This window comes from Amphiprion ocellaris, chromosome 11 (genome assembly GCF_022539595.1).
Source record: "Amphiprion ocellaris isolate individual 3 ecotype Okinawa chromosome 11, ASM2253959v1, whole genome shotgun sequence".
Classification (NCBI taxonomy): Eukaryota; Metazoa; Chordata; class Actinopteri; family Pomacentridae; genus Amphiprion; species Amphiprion ocellaris.
In genome coordinates, this window is record NC_072776.1 from 30,282,856 (window position 1) to 30,310,028 (window position 27,173).

At 38.5% G+C, this 27,173-nt stretch overlaps 1 protein-coding gene across 18 annotated transcripts in view; it reads left to right on the forward strand.

Moving 5' to 3' along the window:
- The first annotated feature begins 15,057 nt into the window (after window positions 1–15,057).
- caska (calcium/calmodulin-dependent serine protein kinase a) overlaps window positions 15,058–27,173 on the forward strand; it is a 199,140-nt gene continuing 187,024 nt past the window's right edge. For 4 of the 18 annotated variants that reach the window (XM_055015326.1, XM_055015331.1, XM_055015334.1 and 1 more), the window contains exon 1: window positions 15,059–15,867. In XM_055015326.1, coding sequence (XP_054871301.1) covers window positions 15,809–15,867 — 59 coding nt within the window. In that variant the 5' untranslated portion in view covers window positions 15,059–15,808. Of the gene's footprint in view, window positions 15,868–27,173 lie in introns of all 18 variants that reach the window. The other 14 variants (XM_055015330.1, XM_055015335.1, XM_055015337.1 and 11 more) reach the window with 5 other exon arrangements.

Below are 27,173 nucleotides of genomic sequence, written 5' to 3' on the forward strand. Positions count from 1 at the left end.
TTTCTACTCTGAAGCTCACCTTCTGCTCAAACTGCTGACAAATGTTTCTGCTGCTCTAAAGTCTGGTCTCCAGAACTTCCTAAAAACTCTCTAAGTCTCTTCTGCTGCAGGTTGCTATGTAGAACTGTTCCAGAAAACCTCACTAAACCACATGGAGGGGCCTCAAGATAGTCGTCCAAATGAAACCATACAAAAACCAAACTAGCACAACCCAAACGCTAAAGTCTCCTGCAGCCTACCAGAGAACCTCTGAGAACAGAGAATCAGGACAGGAACTCTTACCTTCTGGACAACCAACCTTGGTTCACAAACAAGAATACAGAATGTGTCTGACCAAAAACCTCTAAAGACTCACTACAGCCAAGATAAAGACACAACTCAGCTGTACCAAATCCACTAATCACTGCACACATTAGGACCATGTGCTAACTGTGGCTAAAGAACCACATTTACCAAGACAACTATCCAGTACAAAGCCCTAAAACACACCAAGAAACACATTAAAGATGATTTTACTGCTGGAAGCTGCAAGCCAACGCCTAAAGAACAAAGTAAAGCAACAGAGCCAAACCCGGTTCAGTGCTGAAGGGAAGCAGAAGAAATGTTTGTCTGCAGCCACATAAAGCAGGAAGATACTGAGCTGCTCAGGTGTTCCTGATAACACCAAGCAGCCACCTGGACAGCCAATAGGAACACAGCTTACTGGAAGTCCAGAGGGTTGGGTTAGTGAAGGAAATTTAGTTTAAAGTTGAGGCAGAAAGTTAACAAAGAAAGTTGAAAACCACCTGCTGATACCTGAAATCTCTGAGTTTTCACACAAAGAACGCCTGAACATGTCAAACTGGTTTCATAGTAGAACCATCATTGTAAAAACGTCATAGTATGGTGTGTTGCTCAAAAAACATTACGACCCGGCTGTCTGGGGTCGCCGAGGAGCAACACAAAAACAGGTGGTATATTCCACCCAACATCCTTGAACATAAAGTTAAAAAGTTCATTCAAAGGAATATTCCACCCAAAATCCTTCAATGTAGACCAAAAAATCTTGGTGTAAAGGAGTATTCCACCTTAAATGTAGAGCTAAAGGATGGTTTGGAGTAATATTCTACTCTAAAATCTTCCAATGTAGACCTAAAAGGTTTATCTGATGGTATATTCTACCCAACATCTTGGAACATTTACCTAAAAGGTTGGTTTAATGGTATATTCCCAGAAGAACCCTTGAACGTTGGGCTTAATGGTATATTCCACCCAAAATACTTGTACATATACCAAGAACTCAGTGTAAAGGAAATGTAGACCTAAAAGGATTGTTTAAAGGAATATTTAAACCATTACTTTCATTATTTAATAATCTGTTATCAGTCAGAACCCTGGCAAACTTATTTTCATCAGTTTTTTTTTAGTGGAAGTCACAAATAAAGGAGCTCTTGGTTTTTCCCGGCGTTACTGAGTCCAAAGCTGCTGTTTCAACACAGAACGTTCACATGCATCCACAAACCTCTCAGCACTCAAACACCCACAGACAGGCGGCCTGCTGGACCGAGGCTCGGCGGCGTCCTCAGACCCACGAGTCGGGGAGTCGGTGAACTTGTTGGTCCGGTTTGAAGGCCTCCGTGTGGTCCAGTAGAAGTCTACGTAGTCAGTGTTGGCTTTGAACCGCAGCGACTGGCCTCCATCAGGTGGACCGGCTCGTCCTCGTAGGACTCCTCCTGTAGTCTTGAGGGAACCACAGGAACATTCAGTAGCTGTTGGAGTTCTTCCTGTCAGGCTCATGGTAGAACGGCTCTGAAGAATCTTGTACTTGTCTTATCTGGAACAATCTAACAGCCTAAACTGTTAACAGCGGTGTAAAGAAGCAAACACACAAGCATTGATTAGGACACAAACTAGATTTATTTTAGAAAACAAATCAGCTTAGAGACATTTGTTCACACATGTGGCTGAATAGGAGGCCGTCCAATCAGATTGGAGGTCTTCACTCTGTAGGTTGGTTGTTGGGTGAGACTCTTGGACCTCCATCAGCTGACGTGGATGTTTGATGGTCTTCCTCTCTAGTGCCAGATGATTCATCCATGAATTCAGCAGCTACAGACTGAAATGAAGCTCATGCTGCCGTTATTGAATTCCTGTTCCAGATCAAATGTTCAGAGCTCACCTTGAATGCAGCCGTCTGCTGTCTGATAGTTTTTCTCATTGTAGTCTTCAATAAAGTCTTTTTCCTCATGTCAGGATGTGGTGAGACTCTTTCTCAGTCGCTGCAGATGTCCCTCATTGTGCATCTCCAGAGAAGAAACAGAAAAACTGCTCACTGCTTCAGCATCACAAACACTCTCCAGCACTGTTCCCTCTAAGCTGCGCGCGTGCGCAATTGCGCACTGCTGACACGGTCTCCGCGCACAGAAAATCTGCGCTGCGCACAAAAAAAAAAATCCAACCTAAATTGTAAATAAAATAAACACATAACAATTCATTCTGTGCTATTTTTCAATGTGAGTCAGTGAGTGACCAGTGACTGGCTGCTGCAGCCAATGATGCGATTCACATACGTATTTACCATAGACTGTATATAATGGTATTTATGCAGCTAATCAACGTCAGGCGTCCTTATGTGCAGCCACCCTTGTTCTCATAGATATGAATGAGTAGATAGGACACGCCCCTTTGAGCTGCGTGCTACGGCGAGGCTAAGCTAGTAGGAGCAAAGTTTCAGTGCATTCCGTTGATGTAGACGGCGTGAAAACGGAAACGAGTATGCCGGCTCACTGTGCTGCATACAGTTACACACTGCGTCGTACAATTGAGACAGACAGTCTGAGGACTGAAATCTTCTAAGTTCCTGAGTAGTTCTCTGTTAGTTTGAACCTTCAGACAGTCTGAGGACTGAAATCTTAAAAGTTTCTCAGTACTTCTCTGTTAGTTTGAACTTTCTGGTTAACAGAAGCCTTAAAACTTGTGACCATGAGTCCTGATTTCACATTTAGACCATCAATTTGAGTTCTTCTCAGACCTTCACCTGCGGGTTTTTTAGAAATCCTCAACAAACTTTGATTCTCTTCACTGAACAGTAAAGTTTGGGGAGATCAGAAGGTAACATTAGTTTGATCAATGCCTTCAACTACCAGTAGACTTTATCTGGAAAGCAGTTTTCTGAAATGAGTTCTTAGTAAATCTATCCACAATCAAACCAAGAACATAGAAAGAGGAAATGTTTGAAGAAACAACTTGATGTTTTCATTTCAGACTAGAAAACGCTTTAAGACCTTCATCTGTTTTTGCTCTTTTTGATCATTTTATTGTCTCTTCTGTTTAATTTGATCTTCTAAAGTCTAACTGGTGTCTTTTGAAATGTTTCGTCTTTAGTTTGATTCTTCTTAAACGTTTAGTTTTGCTCTTTTCTCACCTTTTATTCTTTTCTAATGTCTGATTTGATTTCCAAATGTTTTGTCTTTTTAATGTTTAATTGTTTTTTTAAATGCTTTATCGGCTTGTTTGAGTTTCTTTTTCTTTCCCAATATTTGTTTCGATTAAATCTTTAAGGTTTTTCTTTTTAAATGTTTTACCACCTTTTAATGTTTAATTTTCTTTTTAAATGCTTCATTGTATTTTCTGTGTAATTCCTATTTGAAGTTTTATTGTCTTTAAGATGTAATTTTCTAATTAAACATCACATTTTTTAATTAAATGTTTTGTGGTTTTTTTTTTGGCCTTTTCTAGCTTTTTATTGGATAGATGTAGTGAGAGACAAACAGGAAACGGGGGAGAAGACATGCAGCAAAGGGCCGCGAGCGGGAATCGAACCCGGGTCACTGCGTTGGTGATCAGCACCTGTACATTGGTCACCCACTTAACCCGTTGAGCTATACAGGAACCCATGTTTTATCTTTTTAAAGGTTTAATGATCTAATTAAATGTTTTGCAGTTTTTAAAATGTTTAATAGTGTTCTTGTTTAATTGTATTTTTTTTAAATGTTTAATGATGGAAAGTATTTCATCTGTAATTTGTAATATTTGTATTTTAAAAATTTTGTTTAATTTCATACTGACATGTATTGTATCGTGTCGAATGATCTCATTCCATATTTTGTCTGTTTAATATAATTTAATGTAATTTAATGTTTAACTCTATTAAACAGACAAAATATGGAATGAGATCATTCGACACGATACAATACATGTCAGTATGAAATTAAACAAAATTTTTAAAATACAAATATTACAAATTACAGATGAAATACTTTCCATCATTAAACATTTAAAAAAAATACAATTAAACAAGAACACTATTAAACATTTTAAAAACTGCAAAACATTTAATTAGATCATTAAACCTTTAAAAAGACAAAACATTTAATTACAAAATTAAATGTTTAATTAGAAAATTACATCTTAAATTTCTTAATTAGATTATTAAACCTTTAAGAAGACAAAACATTTAATTAAAAAATTAAATGTTTTAATAGAAAATTACATCTTAAAGACAATAAAACTTCAAATAGGAATTAAACAGAAAATACAATGAAGCATTTAAAAAGAAAACTAAACATTAAAAGGTGGTATATGTATATATAATTTAATTGTATTTAATGTTTAACTCTATTAAACAGACAAAATATTGAATTAGATAATTCAACAAGATACAATACATGTAATTATGAAATTAAACAAAATTTTTAAAATACAAATATTAAAAATTACAGATTTTCCATCATTAAACATTTAAAAAATACAATTAAACAAGAAGAATATTAAACATTTTGTAAAAATGCAAAACATTTAATTAGATTATTAAACCTTTAAAAAGACAAACATTTGATTAAAAAATTAAATGTTTAATTAGAAAATTACATCTTAAATTTCTTAAATCTTTTTAATAATAAAACTTTTTAAAAGTTTTATTGTATTAATTTTTTTCCTTTGATTTTAATTGCTTTTTGTTATGTAGTTTATTTCTTTAATCTTCTTTTTCTGTCAAGATTTTAACCCCAACCTTAAAAATGAAATAAACCCTTAAATCACAATGAAAATACTTCTGTTGTCACAATCATGAGTTAGTCAGTTATTCAGTTTATCAATTCAACTTTATTTGTTTCGCACCTTTTACACAGATGACAAAACTAAACAAGCAAAGAGAAAAAACTATGCTAAAACTATGATTAAAACTCAATAACATTTTTTTAAAAAAGATTTAACATGGTAATAAAATATGTTGTGTCCAGGGGATGGAGGGAGTTTATTGAAGTCTTCTTGGGCTCACATGGGAAATCATTTAAAATATAAACTTGATATTCAGTCTAAGGAAACTGCAGAGTGACAGAAGAACCAACAATATCTCCCGTTTTCTCCTTTAATGAGTTGACTCTTCTTGTGCTTTCAGACCAAAGAACTACAGATTCTTCACAACCTGCTCAAACTCTTGGTACAGGACCTCACCACACAGGTAAAGAAGGTTTCTGTCTCATTTCTACTCTGAAGCTCACCTTCTCCTGCTCAAACTACTGACAAATGTTTCTGCTGCTCTAAAGTCTGGTCTCCAGAACTTCCTAAAATCTCTCAAAGTCTCTTCTGCTGCAGGTTGCTTTGTAGAACTGTTCCAGAAAACCTCACTAAACCACATGGAGGGGCCTCAAGATAGTCGTCCAAATGAAACCATACAAAAACCAAACTAGCACAACCCAAACGCTAAAGTCTCCTGCAGCCTACCAGAGAACCTCTGAGAACAGAGAATCAGGACAGGAACTCTTACCTTCTGGACAACCAACCTTGGTTCAAAACAAGAATACAAGAATGTGTCTGACCAAAACCTCTAAAGACTCACTACAGCCAAGATAAAGACACAACTCAGCTGTACCAAATCCACTAATCACTTCTCACATTAGCACCATGTGCTAACTGTGGCTAAAGAACCACATTTACCAAGACAACTATCCAGTACAAAGCCCTAAAACACACCAAGAAACACATTAAAGACGATTTTACTGCTGGAAGCTGCAAGCCAACGCCTAAAGAACAAACTAAAGCAATGGAGCCAAACCCAGTTCACTGGTGAAGAGAAGCAGAGGAAATGTTTGTCTGCAGCTAAATAAAGCAGGAAGACACTGAGCTGCTCAGGTGTTCCTGATAACACCAAGCTGCTCAGGTGTTCCTGATAACACCTAGCAGCCACCTGGACAGCCAATAGGAACACAGCTTCCTGGAAGTCCAGAGGGCTGGGTTAGTGAAGGAAATTTAATTTAAAGTTGAAGCAGAAAGTTAACAAAGAAAGTTGAAAACCACCTTCTGATACCTGAAATCTCTGAGTTTTCACACAAAGAACACCTGAACATGTCAAACTGGTTCCATAGTAGAACCATCATTGTAAAAACGTCATAGTATGGTGTGTTGCTCAAAAAACATTAGGACCCGGCTGTCAGGGGACAAACATGTAAGAAACATGAGAACAGAGAGAACCCAACCAGTAGGTCACAGTTTATCATCCCCCAGTCATCTCCTGAAGTCCATATGGTGAGAGACATCAGTATCTGGTTGTTAATTTACCAGAGGATGCTTAGAATCATGCTGATGTGGTCTGTACTCTACAATATTTTAGTGACTCAATAAAGTCAACCCGCCCGGCCAGCAGCAGATGGGTTCCCCCACATTAGAGCCGGGTTCTGCTCAAGGTTTTTTTCCCTGTTAAAAGGGTGTTTTCCTGCCACTGTTGCCTTTTGGCTGCTCTGGGGGTTCATATGGGTTCTATAAAGTGTCTCGAGACAATTTGACTGTAATTGGCACTATATAAATAAAATTGAATTGAATTGAATTGTTTTATTTAAAATGCTTTTTAGTTTTTAATAAACATTTAACAGCCTATATGTGATCAATAAATAGCCTTTGCCTATCTTGAGAAAAATTCACTCAGAACTCTGATATGTTAACAGTAGTAAATAAATCAATAAATACATGCATACACACATAAATAAGTTAATACATTAACTGTGTTTAGATAAGATTTAGATTTTAAAAAAAAGTTGTTTATGTTTTTGCAGAATCCAGTATTGCTCACTGGTTGGTCATTACATTTTGTTAGTTTGATTTCACTGTTTAAAATGATGCCACCTCTTTTCAGACAGAACCTGTGATAATAAAACAATACAAAATTTTTAGTTCCGTGTTAATAAAGCACTTAAAGCTTTAAGTATGGCTAAATGCTTTTTTCAAAATTAAATATATCACTCCTTAGGTGGTAGTGGCCCCAAGTTCAGTAAAGTTGGAAAGATATTCACAGATTCAGACTTCCAGCATCAATAACTCATTAGATATAGGTTGTCAAAACATAAACGGTGCCTCATTCTTATTGTTGCAAGGCAGACAATGTGCTACAAGCCCAGTTTTTATCAGAAGTAGCTGTCTTTCAAGCTACAGGAATAACATTGGTGTCTATGGAGTGAACAGGGTCCGTCTGCAATTTGCAAAACCGCTGCAACAGTAAAGAGAGACAAATATTCAATAACTTCACTCTTATACATTGTAGTGTCACTAAAATCACTGCAGCCTTCAACTGGCTCCTGTTGACAAAGTGTTTTAACAGAAATGTAAATGCTGTAATTTGATTCTTTTAATGAACCATGTAACTTTAATGGATGTGATGCTGGTGTGACCACAGTGCACACGTCTGATGTTGCTCACAGTGGTCCAAGGGACGCTCAGGGAGTTTGTGTGTTTGCTCACACTCAGGAAAAATTACAGGGAACATTGCTCTCCAGCATTGAGAGAGTTTTAGGAATTCATTCATTGTGTTGTGAACTTTGAAGGAGCAGAAACTTTACAGCTGCCAAAGATATGAGCTCCAATTCTGGATGTTTTAGGAAATGAAGTTCATCAAATGAACACTTGATTATTGCTGATAACGTTCATTAAATTAGTGAAGAAATCTAACATAAAAACCTGTAAACTCTCAGGCAGCTTTTGTTAAAGTTTGTCTGTAATTCTATCATCATGTTCTGGAACCAGGACTCTGCAGAAGTTCCTTCAATCAGATACTTGTGTGTTTCTATTTAAGGCCTCAGGTTTGAACGTACAGCAGAGGATTAGAAAGGAGTGATTTTAATGTTTAAATCAGTCCAGTAAATGTTTGGAGTAAAAATGATTAAAATTTTGATTTAGATAGATTTGTGTCAAAGAATATTGTAGAGTCTCACTTAAATATATCCAAATGAGTTCAGTGTATTTACATTTTATAGAATATTTGATTTCTTAATCTCAATACTGTAGGGTCTGACCCTAAATATTATAATAATGATGTAAATCTAAATAATAAATAATATTGTAGTGCAGAGTCATTAAATTTAATCAGTTAAACTTACATAATAAATATCACTGTACAATCTTAAACTGAACATTCATATTATTGAGGTAAATTTACATAAATCATGATATTCTAGTCTTAACTGGAATATGTCTAACATGAATCTTTTTGTATTGTGCTGATAAAAAACAATAACCCGACTTTCAGATAATATTTATTCACTGTGTATTGGCTGGTACAGAAGTATTAGTACAGAATATTATTTCTTGTTTTATGTGTGATAATTGGCAGTAAACATTCTAAGAAGTGGAAATTGTCAGGGTTGTAGTAGTGCTGTTCTTGCACAAAATTTGTCACTTAATTGCCCTCAGGATGCTGTCGTTGAGCTACCAGTTTTACAGAACAGGCAGACGTTGCAGCTAATGATGTTGTGATTCACATAAACAAGGAAACAAGTCCATCGTAATTTGAATGTTAACAGTCCAAAATAAAAAGGTCATATACAGCTTTCCTATCGGGTTAAAGAGCCAAAAAAAAAACATGAAAAAAAACTTTGTAAAAGCGAGAGGTCGGTAGCAGCTTTAAAACTTACAACCCCCCCCCCAAAATATCTGTTGTACCCCCCGTGCCCCCCGCCCCCCACTAAAATTAATCTGGATCCGCCCCTGTCTGACATGAAAGCTCGGATCATTCTGCAGTTACTGTCCTCAACGAGCAGCAGGTGGCGCTGTGAGCTCCTCAGAATCAGAATCAGAATGAGTTTTATTGCCATTGTTCATGAGGTTCACAAACGAGGAATTTGACTCGGTGCAATGCTGCTACATTAAACATTTAACAAATAGTAGAGATAAAAATAAAGATAAAGTAAATACTATAATAAAAGCTAACATCTACTATAATAAAAACTAACATCTAAGTACACTGTACAACAAAAAAGTGACTAAGTGAATAAAGTGACCAGTAGCAGCAGGTGGTGGGGGCCACCACATAGTGCAAATATTGTAGTGCAAAAATAGTGATAATTGTTGATGAGTCGGTGCTGAGCTGCTGAACATAGGCACATGTGTGTGTGAGGTAGAGTCATCTAGTGTTCATCAGTCTGATGGCAGAGGGGAAGAAGCTGTTCATGTAGCGGGAGGTTCTGGTCTGGATGGACCTTAGTCTCCTGCCTGAGGGGAGGGGGGTGAACAGTCTGTGTCCAGGGTGAGAGGGGTCGGCAATGATCCGACCTGCACGCCTCCGGGTCCTCGAGACGTACAGATCCTGCATAGATGGAAGTCTGCAGCCGATCACCTTCTCAGCAGTGCGCACAATGCGCTGCAGTCTGAATCTGTCCCTGACGGTGGCTCCAGCGTACCACACAGTGATGGAGGAGGTGAGGATTGACTCCATGATGGCCGTGTAGAACTGCACCAACATCTTGGTGGGCAGCTTGAGTTTCCTCAGCTGCCGCAGGAAGAACATCCTCTGCTGGGCCTTCTTGAGGAGGGAACTGATGGTCAGCTCCCACTTGAGGTCCCGGGTGATGGTGGTGCCCAGGAAGCGGAAGGAGTCCACGGTGGATTTGGGAGAGTCAGTGAGGGCGAGGGGGGTGGGGGGGGGTGGGGCTGTGACTTTCCTAAATTCCACGATCATCTCCACTGTCTTCTGGGCGTTCAGGTCCAGGTTGTTGTGGCTGCACCAGGACACCAGCTGGGCCACCTCCCTCCTGTAGAAGGACTCATCACCGTCTGAGATGAGCCCGATGAGGGTGGTGTCGTCTGCAAACTTCAGCAGCTTCACAGACTGGTGGCTGGAGGTGCAGCAGTTGGTGTACAGGGAGAAGAGCAGGGGGGAAAGTACACAGCCCTGGGGGGAACCGATGCTGATGCTCACAGAGTCCGAGACAGTCTTCCCCAGCCGCACGTGCTGCCTACGGTCCGTCAGGAAGTCGATGATCCACCTGTAGAGGGAGTCGGGCACGTTGAGCTGGGACAGCTTGTCCTGGAGCAGAGCAGGGCGAATGGTGTCGAAAGCACAGCTGAAGTCCACAAACAGGATCCTGGCGTAGGTTCCTGGGGAGTCCAGATGCTGCAGGATGGAGTGGAGGGCCAGGTTGACTGCGTCGTCCACAGACCTGTTGGCTCTGTAGGCGAACTGCAGTGAGTCCAGGAGAGGGGTGGTGATGGTCTTGAGGTGGGACAGGACCAGGCGCTCAAAGGACTTCATGACTACAGAGGTGAGCGCCACAGGTCTGTAGTCGTTGAGTCCTGTGATCCGTGGCTTCTTGGGGACGGGGACAATGGTGGAAGATTTGAAGCAGGCCGGCACGTGGCATGACTCCAGAGAGGTGTTAAAAATGTCCGTGAAGACAGGAGCCAGCTCCTCCGCGCAGTGTCTCTGTCCCAAAGCACAGCCGGTCAGTCTAGTGACCTGCAGCATCCCACTGTCTGATTAGAGGAGACCCACATCACTCCATGTCCAGACGGCAGATGAATCAAAGTCTCTGCAGATCCCGTCCTGCTTACAGAGTGGGATGGAAATGAAAATGTTTCTTCACTGTCACACTAAAATAAATCACTGCATTTAGCCTCTAGTTCAGAAACATATTTTGGGTATTTTAAACTCACTTTTTGTCTCTCCCACAATGTTGATTACAATTACATGCAAACGGGAAATTATGCAAATTAGGCGATGACATCATTTAGCGACTTCTAGTGACTTTTAGGACAGCCAATAGCTACTTTCCTTACTGAGGAGTTGGCAACACTGGTCAAAACATAAACGATGCCTCTTTCCCATCGTTGTAAGGTAGACAATGTGCTACAAGCCCAGTTTTATCAACAGTAGCTGTCTTTCAAGCTGCACGAATAACATTGATGTCTATGGAGTGAACAGGGACCGTGTGCAAATTGCAAAACTGCTGCAACAGCAAAGAGAGACACAAATATTCAATAGCTTCTCTCTGATACACTGTAGTGTCACCAAAATCACTGCAGCCTTCAACTGGCTCCTGTTGACACCAATGTTATTTCTGGAGCTTGAAAGACAGCTACTGTTGATAAAACTAGGCTTGTAGCACATTGTCTACCTTACAGCGATGGAAAAGAGGCATCGTTTATAATGAGTTATTGATGGTGGAATTCTGAATCTGTGAATATCTTTCCGATTTCACTGAACTGTGGCCCCAAGGAGCCGTGGTGGGCGTCCTTTATTTTCATTTCTGAAAGGTGGCAACCCTACTGCTCTGTGACTTAACTGCATTTTCGGGCGCATAAATCACACTTCCACCCATTTGTGCGTTTATAAAATTGTTACTCAACTACCCAGCTGCAGAACGTGCTGTCTGTATGACCTCATTACTGTGCTAGCGCGGCTAACACTGTATTAGCGCGGCTAACACTGTATTAGCGCGGCTAACACTGTATTTGCGCGGCTAGCGCGGCTAACGCTGTGATAGCGCTGTGCTAGCGTTGCATTAGCGCGGCTAACGCTGTGATAGCGCTGTGCTAGCGTTGTATTAGCGCGGCTAACGCTGTGCTAGCGCTGTATTATCGCGGCTAACGCTGTGCTAGCGCAGCTAACGACATGCATTACAGCTTACTGACTCTCACAAAAACAAACCACATACAGGACAAAAAGGATTAATACACTCACTGAAGCGCCGTCGTTCATGCTGGTAGCCGTGGTTGACCCCGGTGTTGTGAGTTGAACCGTCTACGTCACATGACCGGAGGAGCGCCACGTGATTGGCTGGGCATTGGTTCGATTTTGGCCAGGATCGATTGTTTACGCCTGAGTCCCCCAGATGTGAACAGTGAATTTTTTGACAGCGAATTTTTTAACATTGAATTTTTTGATGGTGAATTTTGAACACATCGAATTTTTTTGATGGCGAATTTTGAAGACATTGAATTTTTAACTGGTTTTTAGAATTTTGATGAGCTAAATTCAGGCATAAAAAATTCACATACGAAATTTTGATGCAAAAAAATTCAAAGTAAGAAATTCAGCAGCTTTTAAAATTCAGAATCTGATGAGTCTGATTTGCTTCCATACAATCGGCTGGCAACGTATTGAACCCACCGGAGCCTATAAAATATGAATAGACAGCACGTGTCTGTATGTTGCGCCTACATGTCTACATCGCCTCCGTGTTAGGTCTTTGGTGGCACATTTTTTGTGAGAAAGGTTTCATTTCCAGGTGTTACTCTACAAACATGAGAGCTGTCAAGACAGAAGATGAAAGTGCTGATATTTATACCTATGTTTATCTATCCGTCCGTCCATCCATCCATCCATCCATCCATCCATCCATCCATCCATCTACAATATTAACTATATAATTTAGGTATAGTAGTAGTTTTTTTTGTCTTTTCAGTCTAAAATTGTCCAAAATTATCTGAGATTTGTCAATACTAACTCAATTATCTATCTATCTATCTATCTATCTATCTATCTATCTATCTATCTATCTATCTATCTATCTATCTATCTATCTATCTATCTATCTATCTATCTATCGTCCGTCCGTCCGTCCGTCCGTCCGTCCGTCCGTCCGTCCGTCCGTCTTTCTACATTTTCTACAATATTTATATAATTTTTCTTCGTACAGATACAGACATACGCAGTATAATAAATAAAAATTAAAAAAAATCTCCTAAATAAATGGTGAAAATCTGGTGACAAGAGTGCCAGAAAAAATACATTTAAATAATAGTGGAATATTATAATGTACACTAACTGTTAAAAAAATTTAAAAATCCTGTAGAATAATTACATTTTGCTTGATATCTGTAATTTAACAAAAAACAAACTGCGGAATCTGTAAGAGAAGCTCTTTTCTATACATTTTTTTTCATTAATTTATTAAATTTTCGGACCACTTTTGATTATTATTATTTTTTATTTATTTAAATGCTAAACCTAAAAAACTAAAATCTTGTATTTTCATAAATGGTATTTTTTTCTTTATTCTAAATTGTTGCATATTATATATTTATTTTATCCTGACGTTTTATCTTATAACTTATTATCTTGGTTTGGTTTGTATTTTGTATTTTTTTTAGTATTTTATAATATTATTAATTTTCTTTTGCAAACTGATTGCTTTTGCACTATTTTTGTTGTTGCTTTACTATTAATATGTACAACACTTTGATCAGCTCTGGCTGTTTTTAAATGTGCTCTATAAATAAACTGGATTGGATTTTGATATTTTACAGATTTCTTAGCTAAATTACAGAGACTATCTAGTAAAATCAATCAGTTTACATGTTCACTGTAAAAAACTAACTAAAAAGAAAATCAAACAAAACAACTGGTGATTTTGTTCTTGTTTTTCTTTTTACTGTATTTCAATCGGCTAAAAATTTAAAAAATATATTTAACAGGTATTTATTAGAATAATTTTATATTTGATGTTTGAATTTAAGTGCTATTTTACTACATTATGTCTGAAGTGTATCTCCATTTCAGTAGCACTTACAGGCACCAAACTTTCCACCATTTTCCTTGGCTATGTTCTGAATGTTTTTGTGGGGTTTGCTGTTTTATTTGAAAAAAAAAAAAAAAAGACTTCGTGGCAGTTAACTGGGATATCCAAAATCTCCTCTGTGAAAACCTTTGACTCTATATTTGAACAATTGAAACAATAATTTTAAAGCTGTCATTACCTAATATTCAGATTTCTGATCTGGAAATTAGAATAAAACAATAGAATTTATCACCATTTGCACAGGTACATTACAGTACAGGTGCACCTGCATTTTTTGTGCATTTGTCATGGTGAGCTTTGTAAATAAAAAAAGGTAAAGAATAAAAGTAAGAGCAGCAGCCAAAGAAAAACTATATAAAATACACATTGTAATTCTAATTAATTAATGGAACTCTGGGTATTTTCAGATATATAACAACTTATTTGCATGTTTAAACATAGATTTAAAAAAAAATCAATAATAAATGATATTACTTTCTGTATTAATTTTTTTTCACTATTTTTTTCATTGCTTTATTTTAAATTTAATTACTTATTTTAAAAAGAAATAATTGAATTGAAATATTCTAATACCTATTTGTTAAAATGTGAAGCATTAAGCATTATAATTTTTTTTTATACAAAAAACCCACAAAAACAAAAACAAGGGAGATAACTTTTCTTTTTAAATAACATTACTGGAGAATTTTCCTTGCTTCTACTTTTCCCCTATTTTTCCCCATGTCGTTTAACATTCACAAATTGTAAAAATTATTATTTATAAAAATACAGATTCTTGACGTGGACATTGTTTACGGTCAATATATAAATTAATATTATATTTAGTATTTTTCAATCCTTAATATACATAATTTTGCTTTCAAATAACAGCAAAATCTGTACAAAATGATTCTTTAATGTATTTGAATACTTTAACGCATTATTATTATTAGTGTTATTAATATTACTGTGAAAGAGTTAATTACTATTTGTAAAATTACAGATTTTGATGCTGATCTGCCAAACATGGAAAATCTGCAAAGTTAGTCATTTTTATAACAAGAAAGATAACTTTAAAAAAAGAAGTAACATTTCTGGACAGTTCTCCTCGCTTCTACTTTTTCCCTGCTTGTTGAAAAAGTCCGAAGGAAACTGCGGTTTTTACAGAAACATTTGTGGCGCCGCCTCTCCGCCATATTGGCTCAAAGCCTACGAGCCTCAATGGGAAAGCCTGGCCAACGGCTCGGCGCCAAAATGGAGGACAGCGGGGCAGTTTCATAACCCCCGTGTGGGCGGAGCTTGGTTTTCTGGAAGCTCCGAGGAGCCGAGCGTCTGTCCAGGCATACGGGCGACGGGAAGGTAAACCGACGGCTGGAAAGTGCCGCCGAGCCGCGGGGGGAAGAGCAGGGGAAGAGCTTCAACGTCAGAACCCGACACTTACCGAGGGGGAAGTCGGTGTGTTTGTGTGTATGTGTAAATCCCCCCTCCTCCTCTGAAAACAAAGTGTCACCGGCGGTTGTTCGGGATGTGAAGAGCACCGGAACCCACCTGGAGCAGCGCCGTAACCCGAAGCCCGATGCACAGCTCCGTCTGCCGGGTCCGCTCGGGCATTTCACCCGCCGTGAGCTCACTCAACGTTCCCACCGGTGTGTTAGCGGAGGAGACACGCGGAGTAGTTTGCCATAATGTTTGACAACCAGGTCGCTTTTTGATTTGATACCGGGAAGCTTTTCTCTTTCTTTCTTTTTTTCTTTTTCTGTGGAAAGGCGGGGCCGAACCGGTGGACACCCAAACTGGATTACCGAGCTCTCCGTGCGCCGATTCACCCACAGCAACGCAGCGCTTTTTGGGGGGTCGACGGAGGAGGCAACAGCCGGGATTTAGCAGCGTTTCTTCACAACTCTTCCCCTGCCTGACGCTCACGTCGGGTGCGAGCAGTTGTTCCTCTCAGTGGCCTCCCCTCTCCTTCCCCATTCAGGAACATATAACCAGCTTTGGGACGCATATTTTTTTATTTTTTCATTCTTTTGGAGGGGGGATAATTCCTCCCCAGCCGGGGTCGGACTATGGCGGACGACGACATTCTCTTTGAAGATGTGTACGAGCTCTGCGAGGTCATTGGCAAGTAAGTGCTGGTTTGATTTCTCTGCTTTATTTGGACACACACAAACTGCAAGCAACAAAGTAATTCAATCTCCAGTGACCTTCCACCCCTCAGCAGCATTACAATAATCTATACAGGCCTTTCCCAAAACACTTCATGTCACTGCCTCTGTTTTCTGCTTGCATATGCACACGAAACCAAGTTTTACTGCTTCGTTCCAGATAAGCCCTCCTGGTGTGTGCCACCGTACATGCATCCAAACACTACCTGGTGTGATACTGTGGGCTTTGACCCAGTGGCAGTTGGCAACTTGCTGCAGAGATTAAAGGGCAGGGCGCAGAAAACCCATCATGAGTCATGCACTCCTGCACATCTGGTCATCGTTAGTGACTGAAATCCGGCGCTACTTGGAGTAATATTCACTGCTGGATGTAAGATGATAGGCAGTGGGGGTGTTTTTTTTTAACTATTTATTTTTGCACAGAAATGTCCCAGCATTTCACCCAGGCTGCACAGAAACTACCAAGTGTGCATTGCATCCTCTACAGCTGCAATATGAACAGCTGTAAAATGCACTAATGTGCATTAAGAACCAGCAAGAACTTAATTAGTTAGGTGCTTTAAGTGATGTTTTTAAGGAAGGAAAGTGCAAATTCTCCAGTTCTGGCTTCAGAAATGATTATTTTCTAGTTTATTTTCTCCTCCTCCAGTAAGAGGAAGCAAATATTGGGCTAATTGTGTGGTTTGAATGATGTTTTAAGAAACAAAAGTCCAAATTGCCCAACTCTGGCTTCCTAAATGTGAATATTGACTAGTTTATTTCCTAGTCCTGCGATAAGAACGAGGAAGTTTTGAGTTAAATGGGTGGTTTAAGTGAAGTTTTTTAGAAGTATAAGTACAAATTCTCAATTTCCAGCTTCTAAAATGATTATTTTCTTCATTTATTTTCTACTCCTGCAATAAGAACAAACAGGTATTGGGTTAATTGTGTGGTTTGAGTTCTGTTTTTAAGAATACCAATTCTGGCTACAAAAATGTCAACATTATCTACTTTATTTTCTCCTCTTGCACTAAGTGGCAAATATTGGATTAAAGGTGTGGTTTGAGTGATGTTTGGGTGATGTTCTTAAGCAAAAAAGTCAAAATTCTCCAATTTGGGCTTAAAAAAATGTCCATATTTTCTAGTTTTTTCCCTCCTTTTCCTATATTAGGAATGAGGAAATGTTGGGTTAATCATGCAGTTTGAGTGATGACCTCAAGAAAAAAAAATCTAACTTCTTCAATTCCGGCTTCAAAAATATTCATTTTTTTCTCCTCCTGCATTAATATCTAGCACATATATAATTAATTATGTGGTTTGAATGATGTTTTTCAGCACAAAAAAATCAAAATTTTCCAATTTGGGTTTCAAAAATGGGAATATTTTCTAGTTTCTTTTCTTCTCCTACGTTAAGAACTAGCAAGTATTGTGTCTTTCATGTGGTTGACAAAAAGTTGAAATTCTTCAATTCCGGCTGCCTTTTTGTAAATATTTATTCATTTCTTTCCTAGTCCTGCAATAAGAGCTAGCAAGTATTGAGTTAATCATGTGGTTTGAGTGATGTTTTCAAGAAGAGGTCCAAATTCTCCAATTTGGGTTTCAAAAATGTGAATATTTTCAAGTTGCTTTCCTCTCCTGCAAAAAGAGCTAGCCACTATTGGATTAATTGTGTGTTTTGAAGGATATTTGTGAGAAAAAAGTAAAAAATCTCCAATTTGGACTTCAGAAATGGAAATATCTTTTACTTTCTTTCCTCTCCTGCATTGAAAACTACCAGGTGTTGACTTAATCATGTGATTTGGTGGATATTTGTAAGAAAACATCCAATTCTCCAGTCCTGGCTGCAAAAATGGGAATATTTTCTAGTTTATTTTCTCCCCCTCCTCCTACATTGAGAACTGTCAAGTGTTGCATCAGTGGTGTGGTTTTAGTGATGTCTTCCAGGAAAAAAAAACTCTGAATTCTTCAATTCTGGGGGCCTAAATGTGAATATTTACAAAGTTTCTTTGGTCCTCCTGCATTACAAACTAGCAAGTATCCGATTAGTCATGTGGTTTGAGTGATGTTTTTCAGAAAAAAGCAAGAATTCTCCAATTCCAGCTTCAAAAATGTCAACATTTTTCAGGTTCTTTCCTCCTCCTGCTTTAAGAATGAGCAAGTATTGGATTCGTCATGTGGTCTGAGTAATATTCTAAGAAAAAATAAGTCTCAATACTCCAATTCTGGCTTCAAAAATGTGCATATTTTCTAGTTTGTTTCCACCTCTTGCTTTAAGAACTAGCGAGTATTGGATGAATCATGTGATTTGAGTTTAGTTTTTAAGAAAGAAAGGTGTAAAATCTTCAATTCCAGCTTCTAAAATGTGAATATTTACTAGTATCTCTCCTCCTATGTGACAGCAAACTAAATATCTGTTATTGTTTGTCATTTTTTGCGTTGGGATTTATAGAAAAAGCGACTAAATATCGCTTACAACCCCATGAAACACAGTGTGAAGTCTCCTCAGAATGATAGTTTCTGCTGCTGAATGTGGCTTCGAATGTGCAGTGGTTGCTACAATTACCCCTCCTTCTGTAATCCTGTGTTGGATATCCAGGCAGTACCAAAGCTTTGGCATATCATTAACATTTATCCATATAATTATAATCCATGACAGTGTGGGAAAGTAGCTGCCATGATGATGACTAATAACCAGGACTAGTTACAGAACGGCAGCAGGATCAGCTGTTTTTTCCCCTTTTATACTGTACTTTCTTGTGCTTGCACCACACCTGGGACTTTCCACCTTGATATCGCGCAGCTTTCACAAAGAAACCGAGAAGAGGCGGTAAACGCTGGGGGGGGGGGACTTTTGTTTTGATGTTGGGTTGAGACAGCTGACTGAGTGGTGAGAATCTGTTTGCTCTGAATTAGCGACTGTGTCATCCAAACTGCTGGTCTTTGAATGAAGCACTTCATTGGGCGCACAAACAGAAGCTCCGTGTGAATCAGGAGCTTGGCAGGCCTGACAGACATAGTCAGTCATAGCAGGCTGACTGGTTGTGGGACTTCTTGTGTGTCACAGAGATGGTTGACTGTCTGACAGGGTGATAAGACCTGCACATGTTTAGGCAAGCCTGAAAACACCGAGTGCTCTTTTCATCCCACACACTCAGAAGCAATTTCTCTCACTGAAACATTCACAAGACTCAAAGAAATCCCTCCGCTCTCATGTTTAATGTAAAAAAAATCTAATAATCATCACCGTTTGTTGAGACAGGAGGTCTGAGTTTTGTGAATCGACTCTTTTACTCATTGTGTCGGACAGCGTGTCAGTGATTTACAGTTTGCAGAAGCAGAGAGCAGCCTTTTATCAGCCGACCTGCTGTTCGCTGTGTGGAGAGCTGCTGCAGCCACAGCTTCTTTTCGAGGCTCAACTGAAGCACCAATTGTAGGCTAGTGATCCTCAGAGAGACTGGGCTGACCGGAGGAAAACCCAAACAAACGGCAGCACCGCAGTCAGGGAAAAGCATCGCGGTGAAATCCAGACGCTCTGGATGTTGCACAAGCATGAATGTGTGAGTTCTGCAGGATTAGACTCCTCTTTCATACCCTGTAGTCATCTGGTTTTTCAATAATACTATAGAATGGAATTGCAAGAATGCTATAAAAGCAATTTCTGTGAAAATCTAAAAGGAATCCTGTAATGTTCACAAACTGTGAAAAAATGCAGCCAAAAATAGCAAATATCTATAAAATAATGCTATTTCTAGTGAATTTGAGTACAGTAAAGCAGTATAACTTTACAGTCATGTATGGTAAAAGAACACATTATTATTTGTGAGAATGCACATTTTATATAACATTTATTTACAATTTGGCCTGTTTTTTTTTTTTTTTTAAATTTGCAGTCAAAATGTAAATTAATACTTTTTCAGATTGTATCTGTAATTTCACAAAACAGGGAACATCCGTAAAATAGCAGTCTTTTTTTTTTAACTATTTAACAATCCAAACAGTAAAAAAAAAGTAAAAATAACTGCAAATAACTGTAAAATAATATTTTTAGTGCCTGTTTTTTTTTCAGTCGACATGTAAATCTTTACTTTCTCAGATAGTATCTATAATTTCACAAAACAGGGAACATCTGTAAAATAGACTAACTTTTTTTTAATCAAATAGTGCAGATATCTTTAAAATAAGAATATGAAGACGGCAGTGAGGGTGCCAGAAAAATATGTTAAAACGTGGTGGGCTACTATAACTTTCAAAAACATTTTAAAAAAAAAAAAAAAAAAAAAAAGTGTATAATTATCTGTAAAATAAGACTATTTTCATTTAAATATTGTAAAAGAAGAAGAATTTTACAGTCACACATTGTGAAAGAACTCATTACTTTTTGTAAAAATACTTTTTTTTATGTGGAGTTTATTTACATTTTTTGTTTTCTTAAGGTTGCAATCAACACATAAATCAATGCTTTCTCTGTGATTTTACTATGTATTATCTGAATTTAACAAAATGAGGAAAATCGAAGTTTTACAAAATAATATTTACAAATAAAATTCCTTAACCTACATATTTTTTATCTTTCAAACAATGCAAATATCTTTAAAATATATGTTTTTAAAAACCCTGAAGATCTGAAGATGGCAGCCGTGGGGGCCAGAAAAATATGTAAAAAGTGGTGGACTACTGTAAATACAAAAAACAATTGTGAGAATACTGCAGTAAAAACAGTGTAATTTTCCACTCAATTGTTGTTAAATCATTTGTAAAAAAAAAAAAAAAAAAACCCAACTTATTATTTACAGTTTTCACCTGTTTTCTTTAATGATTAACACATGAGCTGAGTCTGGCTGATAAGACGACACTTTATCAAGAGCGATGAGAAAACCGTTTAGTAAAATGTTTGGTAGTTTCTCCATTTTACCCAAATAAAAAGCTTGGTTGCAGAAACAGATTTCAAGCATGCTCCCTCCCTGGCTCATTAACAGAATATTATATGTTTTCATAATGGACTGAATTAACTTTTTTGCACGCTGTTGCTTTCCACTTCAGTGCAGGTTTCCCAAGGCCTGCTAGTCTGTGCTGCCTGGACCACTCATAGCAGCTATATTTGCTTGCAAACTTCAGCGCGGTGCTTCGTCTTAGTCACCCTCTGGGTTTTGCATGCTTTATTTTCTGTGAATCAAGGTGTTGCATGTTTAAATTTATATATTTGTTACTTTAGTTGAAAGCCCTCGTTAATACAGTGGACGGCAAGACTTTTGTAGGCGTCCGTTGTCCGGCTGGCCTGCAAGTTTGTTTGTATCTGCACAATATTAGACTGATCTCTGTTGCATCTTGAGTTTTCCATCTAGCTCTGGAATCACAACTTGAGAAAAATCGTACAAACTGAATGGAAAACAACTGGGTTGTGCTTTTGAACCCCTGTTGGGTAGCTATTGCTTCTTTCATGGAATGAAAACGTATCTCAGCGATCATCCTGGTTGCCCTACATGCAGGTTTTGCTTTATTTTATGTGTATCAAGGAGTTATGTGTGTAAATTTATCATTTTTTTCAGTCATTTTTTAAAATAAACAAAACAAACCAGTACATCATCTCCTAAAGAAACATGCCCACTTTAGTTTTTTTTAATTTTTACAATTTATGAGAACATGATTCTGTTTGTTGGATAATCATTTGTGGATTGTCAATACAAAAGACAACAAAAGAGGGGAAATAAGCTTAAAAATAAGCAAAGAAATAACATCCTATACATACAGTACATTGTAGTTGATTTTCAAGGCAGATTGTAAACGTTTTGGATGCTGTTTTAACGTTAACATTATAACCTGAGCACCTTAGGTTACACATAGGTTCTATTAAAAATAGCGCTTTAAAAAGTTCAATCACCTGAGATGAATCATTTTATTGTGATTAAACATTCTCAGCTGCATCGCCCAGCCCTCGTTAGACCCCTGTAGTGGCAGACACTAAATATAGGTCATTCTGAATTGTGCTTGGAAGGCAATGTTGTGATCACTGCTCTGTATTTATGCAGGTGTGCTGCTCCTTATGGAAAACAGAAACCTCCACATGCATCATTTGGCTACACTCCGCGCTCTTATTTTTAAAGCAGTGACCTCGGACGAAAGCCTGTCTGTCACCCACGCCGGCCTCAGTGAGTTGTGTACATCTGTCTTGTTGCTGTCAGATTGATCCCGCCTGCTGTGCTGCCGCGTCCCGAGGCACAAAAACAAGAGGATGGAGGGGAGAGCGACGGTGGGAGAAAGTAAATAGAGACGTTTGGAGGGGAGTGGCTGTGGGATGGAGGCTGGAGATGGGATGAGTGAGGGAGCAGGAGAGGTCGAGGGCTCGGTGGAAGGAAACAGTCCATTAGTTTGACTCACACATTAAGAGACATGCCGTGCCTCCGGGCCACGCTCTTTTCTAGTTCATCCTTGGAAAAAAAAAAAGGAAAGAGAAGCTGTGTGTGCGTGCCTGTGTTTCTCACAGCATGGGAGGTAACGCAGCGCTATGTGTAGAGAAACACACTGCAAGGAAGATGTTTGCTTTTGTTTTCATGGTCCTCGCAGCTCTAAACAGCACTGGAGTTAATACGTGATGATAAGGCTGCACAATGCTGGAGAAAACTGACATTGCAGTGTTTGGTTTTTGCGTGATATGGAAAACCCACTTAGTACAGTCCTAGTTTTATTAAATTGCAGACAATATCTATGGAAATCACAAGGACAAAATAGTTAATTTACATGTTTACTGTTAAAAAAAGCTGCAAATATGTCCAAATCTAAAATGTGCATTGTTGCAAATGGTAATTTATTCTGTTGCAAATTTACACATTTTATTTTACTGTATTTAAATCAGGTGTTTTCTGTTGTTTGAGACAAAAATTATGTATATAAAAGATTGAGAAATAGTAAATAGCCTTTAAAGCCTGTATGTTACAGATTTTTCCCAGATTTGTTAAATTATAGGTAATATCCAATAAAATCACAGAAAAATAGTACTATCATAATGCATGTTGACTGTTAAAATAAGAGCAAAAACTCTAAAACTAAATATGTCCACATCAAAAATCTATATTTTTACAAATGATATTTTGTTCAATTACTAAATTACACCTGCTCCCCCCCCTTTTTTTACTAGATTTAAATCAGCAAAAATCTTATTGTACAGGTATTTTCTGTTGTTTCATATTTTTCCCTCTTTTGTTAAATTATAGATAATATCCAGTAAAATTACTGAAAAATAGTATTGCTATTTTACATGCTGACTGCTAAAATAAGTGCAAAATTATAAATGTGCCCACATCAAAAATTTGTGTTACAAAATCTCACTTTTTTCTTTTTTTTATTGTATTTAAATCAGCAAAAATATTACCATACAGATAATTTTTGTTGATTTAGATTTTTCTCTGATTTGTTAAATTATAGATAACTCTAAGTAAAACCACAGAAAAATAATATTATTATAATACATGTGTTAAAATCAGGGCAAAACTATAAATAATGATCACATTAAAACTCTTTTACATGTGATTGTAAAATTCAACTGTATTTAAATAAGCTAAGATATTATTTTAGAGGTATTTGCTCTTATTTTTACTATTTTAAGACAGTTTTTGAATGTTAGAGCATTTCATGGTTAACTGTTTAAAAAAAATGTCTAAAACTGTAAATACAATCCACATCAAAAATGTGTCAAAAGGTAGTTTGTTGTTTCGCAACATTCAACTCTAAAATTACTTGTTTTTTAACAAATGAGTTGTTTTACCTCGTGTAGCTGACAGAGATTGTGTTTTTTACTTATCATCATCCTGTCTGCAGCTGAAACAATACAATGCAGCTGCCAGTTTGTTTCTTTTTGCTACCAAATCTTCAATTTTAGTATTTCTCTCTCATTCTTTGATCATCTTGCAGTTCACATGTGGAACCTAAAGTTTTAAAAAAGCTCCAAGAAGCCTTAAATAGGAGTAAATTGCGTCAGACAGACTTCTCTTGTTGTTAAGTAATGGAAAATGAGAACGGCGCATGTTTTCTTTTTATATCAAGCAACAAAAAGCAGTGTGATGTGCTGGAGTTAATTTGCTTTTCTTCACTTTGCATGGTGCTCTGCTACTTGACGACAGTAGAACGTTTTGGTGCATTTGATCAGAGCTGCAGAGAAAGCCGTGCTTTGGTTGAAGCTGTGATGTTGTGGCTTCACAGTGCCGTCCACGCTGTGTGAACAACGCCGATGCTACAGTCACAGGCCGTTGAGAGTTAGTGCAGCGAAGCGTAGAGTCTGTGTTTATCTGCTGACATCTCCTCTGTTAATGAAGCCAGAAACGGGAGTTAATATTTTGCAGCTGAGTGGATCAATGGCGGCCCTGCCCAAGTATTTGGACTTGCTGCGGCTTTAACGCTGGATATTGTCCTGTAACATACATCACCGTGGAGCCGACCTGCTCCAGTGTGAGTAAAATGAATTACCCTCCATTTGCATACCTCGTGGCCTGGGAGGACACTCGAGGGTGCTGTACAAAGCCTGAATGTCATTATAAATCTCAGCCCAAGGAGGTGTGTGTCAATGTGAGCGTATGCAGTGCCAGTTGTTGGAAATGTGTGGTCCAGTGTGTTGCTTTTTTTCCACGAGGTGGCGAGGAGTATAAGCCCGAGGGCGAGCTCCATCTCCTGTGCATGTGTCACGTTCACCTCCCATAGTGAACTGACATCATCCAGTAATCCACAGGGAGTAAAGCACCTGCTAGTTCCGCCTTTTTCAGCTTTCTGTGGAGGAAAGTGTGGTAATAACGAGGAAGGTTTGTGAGTGTATGACTCCCTTTCACTCATGAAGGTGCCAGTGTAGTTATTTAAATAATTTAAAGGTTGATGAGTCCTGTGAATTAACTGTTTCACACATTTTTACTCACTGTGGGCTCATTTTTCACTACAATATAAAGTCCTGCACCTCTATGGAAACAGCACCATCATGGCTAGAAGTAGGGAGAACTCAAAAATGTCTCCTGTGCGTTATGACACAGGTGTAATGCCATAAATCATAAAAACAAAAAAAAAAAAAACAAAAGTTGGATTATTTCTGTCACAAAAATGGTAAAATCCTGGAATCCATATACATACTTTTTATTTTTTATTTGAAGTGCATACTGGTGTTACCAATACTGGAAAAAGGTTCTCTAGACGGGCTCTTTGACTAGACCTCTTCACATTTTTAAAACCTCCAAACTAGTTGTTCACCTGACTGTTAAAGAGTAGAAAATGAGTTGATTCTCTCTGTTTTTACAGTTTGTGGCTATGATTAATAGTGTAATTTTGGTGATTTTTATAAAAAGATAACATACTTCTCAGACTAGCTGGTGAGTTTTGGGGTTCAGAGGTTTAAGAGCAACCTTTTCATCTGAATTTCTGCATTTTATGTCTTTTAAAACCAAAAATCATGCATTATGAAGTCTAGTTGCTCTTTAAAGGCTCTGTTAAGGTTTCCTGTGTATACTTAAGTGTCTGCACATGTTTGTCCTTAAACGTGTGAAACGGTGACCTATATCAGGACAGGCAGCTCCGCCACAGCAGCCAAGTCCCTCTCAGAGCTGGCCCTGGGGCTCGTGTTGTTAATGGTAGCGATCGTGGCTAGTTCCTCTGAGCTAGCGCTGAGCATCACTGGTGGCTGATGAATGGGCTGGAGGTATTCTACTAATACTCCACCCTGGTCGTGGCACCGCCAAACCCGTGGGCTGTGGGTCAGTAGGCTAAACACTGCTTTGTGTGCATTGTGAGGCATAAGTGTGTTTTAAAAGGCAGCACTGAATTTAGTGCTAGCTGGTTCACTGGAGAGACTCCTGGCCTAGGAAAAAAACCTAGCACTGTGGGTTAGTTTTAATAATAGCATCTGCCAAGCAGCGGTGTTTTCTGTGCTGTTGTCCCTTTGCAGTGTCTGATGAGATGGCCCAGGATGCTCCTTCTCTAAGTTCTGCTTAGTTCCACTCTAATAAATCCATTTTAATTGGAACACTACAGTAGCTACTGAATGATATCCAATTAAGAAATGCAGGTTATTTAATGCGACTACAGTGTACTAATGGATGTGACTGAACGGGGACTGTGGCCTCGTGGGAATTCATACATGATGTTGTCTCCAGGACCTTTCCCTGGTGTGTATGTGTGAGCAGGCAGCTGGTATTATACGATCTTAGTCTCTCTGTTGGGGTTTGGAGGAAAAAAATCTGCTGAAAGGCTGGTTCCTGCCTGCACAATTACACATTAATGATATAGCACAGAGATCTTACGCTGAACCACTGAAATATTTATCCGTCCTCATCAGGCTGGAGAAAACACCCCGAGTAGATCCTAGCAGCTCTCCTCGTGCAGCCATAAGTAAATAGCCCTACATTTAGCGTCTCGTCGAGCCCATCGCTAGAACAAACTCTCTCTTTGTCGCACAATAGCTACCTGCTGAAGTGACTTCTGAGCTGTCTGATCCCTCACTTAAATTTAACATTTCTCCTGAAGTGGCAGTCTTCTCTTCCCTCCTCCTGTCTGACTTCTGGGTTAGAAATACTAGAGTGTAGTTTCAGTGATACGATTGTCAGTGCACTGTGGAGCAGTTTACCCCACTGACAGCCCAAAATGAACCAAAACATCCCGCAATTTTTGTCTCTAAACGGTTGCAGTGCAGCATCTACAGATTCTCCCATAAACCCAGTAGTGTGTCTGACAGTCAGTCACAGCTTCATTTAAATGAAATATAGATGTTTTTTTCACCTCCTTAGGCTGTTGTGTGCACAGCAGCTTTTCAGAGAGAGCAGCGTAAACAGAGCTGCTATCCAGGGACCCCTTCTTACCTTCTTCATTTCCACTTCATGTTTGCATAGCGGGAGGAAAAAAAACATGTGGCACCTGACCTTATTGCTAATAGAGTAATCAGTCTTGTTCTCCAGATGACGTGAAGGAGAGGCCTGTTGGATGCATTCTGAAGGATAAGTATTTTCACTTATCTGTCCACTAGCACCTTCTTTTCAGGACGCTGACCCACAGAGCCTCACCATAGGCAACTTTGCTTTCTGTACGGCTGGAATTTAGTGTGAAATCCTCAAATGTTTCCTGAAAAATCTGTGCTGCTGGAGCACATCGCAAGTGACAGCTATCTCTTATGACGGCATGCACCGTCTGCAAACGATCTCCAGCAGGAAAGTGAACTTGCTGTCAGCAGTTACTTAATTTGCTTGGCTGCAAAAGCATGGATAATTTCCTGAGGAAAGAGATAGAGGCTTGTCTGTGTTTATAACTCAGAGGCTTGCATTCAGGA